Genomic DNA, 5313 nt, shown 5'->3' with positions numbered 1-5313 from the left:
CACTTTGGGCTGATATCGCCCTGGAAATGCAGAATTTAGGTACAGATGTAGCAGCACCGGGACCGACGAGGGAAAAGTAATTGGGGGGTGGGTTGTTTGGGAGGAGTCCAGGGGGAGAAAAGGTGTTGGGGCAGCAAAAGGAAAAGTGGGGAACAAGGTGTAAAAGCAGGTGAAGAAAGGCGGGCTCTCCTGAAGCCAGGACGCCTAGGGACGGCGGGGATGCTGACCTGCGGTAGGTGAAGGCTCCTGCCTGGGTTCGGCTCCACGGAGGGAAGGAAGGACCCAGACCACACGGCTTTGTAGCATGAGTGGGGAAATGCTTTCCCACAGTGCCGCGAGTCCCCTGGATCGGGGAGATGCTTGGCTGCGGCTTCCCAGCATCTTCAGAGGCAAGAGGGGTGCTCCTCACAGGCCACACGCACACTCACGGCCCAGGTTTGGGAAGGGTTTATTAGTCCCTGCCAGGAAGCCCTGGCTCCAGACACAGCTTCAGCTCGGGGCAGAGAAAAGCCGTGCCCTGGCCCTGGGCACTCACTGCGCTTCCCTGGGGCAGGACAGGTTCGGGTCCATCCACTGCGTGGGAGGGGAGGGCAGCTTGCTGTTCACCTGCGGGGAGAAGCACCCTGAGCCCGACAACGATGGGCTCCAGGCAGTGGCCCCCACGTCTGGGACCTCTGCATCGGGCACACGTGGTGGGGTGTCCCCAGGCTGCAGGGGAGGAGGATGCCGCACTCACCCCGGAGCTGACGTACTCCTCCAGCAGCAGGCACAGCTCTGAGTTCTGCTGCTGCAGGACGGCTGCTTCGGCGAGCAGGCTGGCCCTGCGCGTGAGGACCTCGCTGGGCAAGGAGGGCAGAGGGTTGACGCGGCCAGTCAGTGCAGTTCCCCCAGCCAAACCACCAGCCTGCCCTGTCCCCAACAGTGCTTGCCAGGCACTCACTAATATTCCTCCAGTGCCACTGCCAGCGCATCCCACAGCTTCAGCGTCGGCTCCGGGATGACGTGTGCCAGGGCTTCCCAATACTCCCCATCCTTGGAGCTGTCCCGTACCTGTAGAACCTCCTTTGCTGATCCGTCCTTCTCCCTGGGGGACAGAGAACAAAGCCCTGGGGTTCAGCTCTTCACGGGTGAGGAACAGCCCCGTAGCCCTCAGCTGCACTGAGCACCATCACCATCGTCACGCAAATGAGCATGACCCCACAGCTGGCACCTGCCTGCCCCATGGCCTTGCTTCCCTCCCTGGGCTGCTGGTCATCTCCTGCCTTGTTGTCCCCAGCCATCCCTCACTCAGGCACTGTCTGTACCCCCTTGCCCTGGTGGGACCCTCCCCACCCCTCTGTAATCTTGCAGGGCAAGGCAGAGGAAGCTCTTGCTCCAGCCAGGGCAATACAGTCACCCCCAGCCCTGCCTGCACACCTCCACAGCCCCCTCTGTGCCCCAGTCTGGCTCCCTCCCAGTGACGACAGCCCCTCTCTGCCCCTACTCCTACCTCAGCTTGTGAAAATCCCGCACAAACGCTTTCAGGATCCTTAGGACATCATCAGCGTGCATGTACACAGACGGAAGGGAGCCTGGTGAGCTCCGAGGGGGTCTGAGCTCATCCCTCTGGGCACTGGATCCACCGTCCTCTCTGGCCTCAGCCGGATCCCTGACATCTTCTCCACCTGGGCTGCTCTGGAGGGAAGGCCAGCAAGCTGGGCACTGTGCCTTCCACCACCTCCTCCTCCCCAAGAGCCAGCTTGCCCCTGGGAGCTGCCCGCAGCCTCGTCCCTTGGCAAATTTAAGGAGCTCAGGCAAAAATTCATGTGCAAGGGGCCCTGTTCAGCCACGGCAGAAGAAGATTACAACCCCTCAGCCCTGGCATGTTCACCTCCCTTGTCCAGTCACAGGGAAACATTTCAAGGTCAACACGCTGGTCCCCCTCTCTGCCTTCCCTGGGTGTTCAGGAGATGTTCTGCTCCCCCTTTCCTGGACCCCTGGCTCTGCTGGGCTCTCCCCACTGCTGTCCCTGGTGCTCCCACCTGGCTGACAGCCACCTCCTGGGCTTTGTACTTCAGGAAAAAATCCACCAGCTGGTACAGGTCATCCTCACTGTCGATCTCGAGGGCCTGGAGAGCAGAGGAACCAGATTAGCATCCCTCAGAGACATCACGGGACGGGGAGCGAAACGAAGAGCATTTCCCAGGAGCAGAGGGTGCCCCTCTGGCAATGCCACGCAAGGTAAGAGGTGGTTAGTGTGGGACAGCCGGGGGTATCTGTGGATGGGAGGGTCTGAGAACAGGCTGGAGGGGCCCTGGAGACGTTATTTAATTCATCAGCAGGACGGCCTTGAGCTGAGAAGCGTCTGGCCACAGCGCTTCACGCCCTCTCGCAGTGCTCCTCTCCCCTCGCAGCCCAGCTGGACCTCACTGGGGCGGCTCAGTCCTACGCCACACGGACACGGGGCAGAGAGCTTTCCCTGGTGACCAACAGCCTTCCCCGCAGCCCCTGACGGGCCAAACCACAACTCACCGCAAAGATGGAGTCGAGCTTCATGAGGGTGCGCTCGTGCCTCCCCAGCGCGCGCAGGGGCCTCAGCAGCTTGCTCTCGATGACGAAACCCTTGGGAGACACGCAGAGAAGAGGGTGCAGAGAAATAGCGAGCATCTCCGTCCCTGCCCAGAAGCCAGCCCATGCCATGCTATGGCCGTGCCATCCTGCGATGGCAGGCCGAGCGGGGAGGGTGGGCAGCGGCTGGGCAGCGTGAGGCTGGCAGGGCCAGGAGGCTCCGGAATAACCACCCAGCAGACAAGGGAAGATAGAGTTATCAGCACGGTGACGCCAAAAGGACCTCATGATCTGAAGCTCTTGCTGACTGTCCCCAGAGACGGGGAACGGCCTGGAGCATCAGATGCAGCAGGTTTGCCTGTGCTTATTCTGGCCTGGGGAGCTGTGGATTTGGGCAACGGGGCTGTGCCTGCCGATAGCTTTTATCAGCATCATATATGTGCCACACACAGTGGAAAGACCTGGAGATGCTCTCCCAGCCCCTGGGGCAGCTCTCTGACAACAGGCTGCTTGGCATAGCAAGGCAGTGCCATGCAGAAACCTTCACCCCAAGCCGTGGAGCTCGGAAGAGATCCACTACAAGCTGGAGCAACCAGGGGACAGCACGCCTGCCCCCTGATCAAAGCATGTGCTACGTCATCACGCACCGACTCGTCGCTCACGAGCTCCAGGATCCTCTTGGCAGTCTTCTTGGAGATATTTCGCAGAGGTGTGACTCTATCCTCAACCTTGGCTGTGTTTCCTTTTCCTCCTTCTCCACTACCCACTTCTTCCTTCTTCTCACTCCCTTCCTCCTCCTGTCCCCCACAGCTGCTCTCTGAAACATGGAGAAAGAAGGGTGAGCAAAAGCTTTTGTGCTTTCACTGTGCTCCCCAGGCTGTGCTCCCCAGTCACATCACTGCAGGAGTCACCAGGCAAATCACAATTGTTCCCTGCAACCTGGAAAGCCCCCCAAAGATCTTGGGACACGAACTGGCTCTTGGTCAGCTTGTCTGGAACTGGGAGCACTGGGCAAAGTACAGCGCAAAGATCCCCAAGCTGGCTTGGCATGAGCCAGCTCAGGGCTGGGGACAGCCCCTGCCTGGGCTCGCAATGCCACCCCTGGAAGATCCCACCTTGCAATGGCAAGGACAGGAGTGACAGAAGGGGCTGTCATGGAGGAGGGTGAGGGTCTCCCAGTGCCACAAGGCTGACAAGGGCACCGTGCATCCCACCTGTCAGGACCTCCGCAGCCAGCTTGGTCGCCATCCTCTTCGCCTTGTAATGCCCGAGGGGGCCGACGTTGTTCAGGAACCAGTGACGAGGCTCTTCCCAGGGCAGCCCCAGTTGCTGGGTGTGAATGATGCGATCTGCATCAAGGGCTTTCCGCATCAGCCCTTTGGCTTCCTCCTCGTTCATAAGCCAGACCTCCGTGAACTTCTCAGCGTCGCTGACAGCAAAGTGCCTGTCCAGAAGGGAGATGGCCCATGGAAGGAGGCTCCGTGCCCCGAAACGACGAGTCAGCTCCCCCCTGCACCTCACTTCGGTGCTCCGAGGCCTCGTCATGGGTGGATGCCCGCGCACACCCCACCTCATCCTCCTCTGCACCTCCTTGCACTGCCCCGTGATGCGCTCGCAGTCGGCTGCCAGGCTCTGGTTCTCCTCTCCGAACTGCTTCTCTTGGTTGGCCAGTTTTGTTCTCAGGTTGTTGAGCAAGCTGTGGAGCCTGGGGAGGGACAGCAAAGCTGGGCATCCCCCAAGAGGCACCTTCAGGTATACCCAGCTTGTATGAAGGCTTTGGGACTTGGGGCTGCTGATCCCCTAGTGACTACTCAGTGCCAAGGCCTGACTGACCCTGATGCAGCTGGCACAGGTTGGCCACGGCCAGCCTATTCAAAGTGCTCTGGGGATGGCCCTGCCCTGGGCTAACCCCTGCCCCTGCCCAGAGGTGGGTTGGGACAGAGCTCGTTGGCCTGTGCTGGGTGATGGGCTCCACAAAAAATGGTATATGGGAGGTGATGGCAGGTAAGGCAGAGCCCATCTTCCAGGGAGGGATTTTTACCGGTTGAGCTTCCTCTTCTGCTGGGATCTGATGATGGTGTTCTCCTCGTCCTGCTTCTTAAGCACCTGAAGGTTGTACTCCAGCTTCTCCTGGTTCAGCTGATAGACGGCTTTCATCTGCTGGAGCTGCCTCTCCAGGTTCTGGCATTTCAGAAAACACAAAAACAAGCCGTGCCATGAGCAAAGGCCACACTGAAGCCTCGATCCTACTGATCCCGCATCTCCAAACCCCGTCTTCCCATGCACATTTCCCCAGCTAACCCCTGGCCACGTGGCATCACTCATGGATGTGAGTCACACTGCAACCATGGATTTCCGGAGGGCGGACTTTGGCCTGTTCAGGACACTGGTTGAGAGAGTCCCGTGGGAGACAGTCCTGAAGGGCAAAGGGGTCCAGGAAGGCTGGACGATCTTCAAGAAGGAAGTCTTAAAGGCACAGGAGCAGGCTTTCCCCATGCGCCATAAGAACGGGTGGGGAAGACGACCGGCCTGGCTGAACGGGGAGCTCTTGCTGGGACTCAGGAAAAAAAGGAGAGTTTACCACTTGTGGAAGAAGGGGCAGGCGACTCCAGAAGAGTACAGGGATCTCGTTAGGTCGTGCAGAGAAGAAATGAGAAAGGCAAAAGCCCAGCTAGAACGCAATATGGCCGCTGTCGTTAAAGACAACAAAAAAAGTTTTTACAAATATATTAATGACAAAAAGAGAGCCAAGGAGAATCTCCATCC

The 5313-nt window shown here is 59.2% G+C and overlaps 1 protein-coding gene across 1 annotated transcript in view; it reads right to left on the bottom strand.

Moving 5' to 3' along the window:
- Positions 1–531: 531 nt before the first annotated feature.
- The window catches only part of DRC1 (dynein regulatory complex subunit 1), a gene marked incomplete at its 5' end in the record, with an annotated part of 14645 nt that continues 9863 nt past the window's right edge, over positions 532–5313 (bottom strand). Inside the window, 11 exons of the mRNA XM_009283452.1 lie at positions 532–606; positions 737–839; positions 941–1084; positions 1490–1672; positions 1975–1982; positions 2022–2108; positions 2512–2601; positions 3195–3338; positions 3742–3991; positions 4118–4252; positions 4589–4728. Coding sequence (XP_009281727.1) covers positions 532–606; positions 737–839; positions 941–1084; positions 1490–1672; positions 1975–1982; positions 2022–2108; positions 2512–2601; positions 3195–3338; positions 3742–3991; positions 4118–4252; positions 4589–4728 — 1359 coding nt within the window. The remainder of the gene's footprint in view (positions 607–736; positions 840–940; positions 1085–1489; positions 1673–1974; positions 1983–2021; positions 2109–2511; positions 2602–3194; positions 3339–3741; positions 3992–4117; positions 4253–4588; positions 4729–5313) is intronic.

Source organism: Aptenodytes forsteri, unplaced genomic scaffold, assembly GCF_000699145.1.
Source record: "Aptenodytes forsteri isolate BGI_AS27 unplaced genomic scaffold, ASM69914v1 Scaffold534, whole genome shotgun sequence".
NCBI classification, from domain to species: Eukaryota; Metazoa; Chordata; class Aves; order Sphenisciformes; family Spheniscidae; genus Aptenodytes; species Aptenodytes forsteri.
This window is presented reverse-complemented; position numbering and strand designations above follow the sequence as displayed.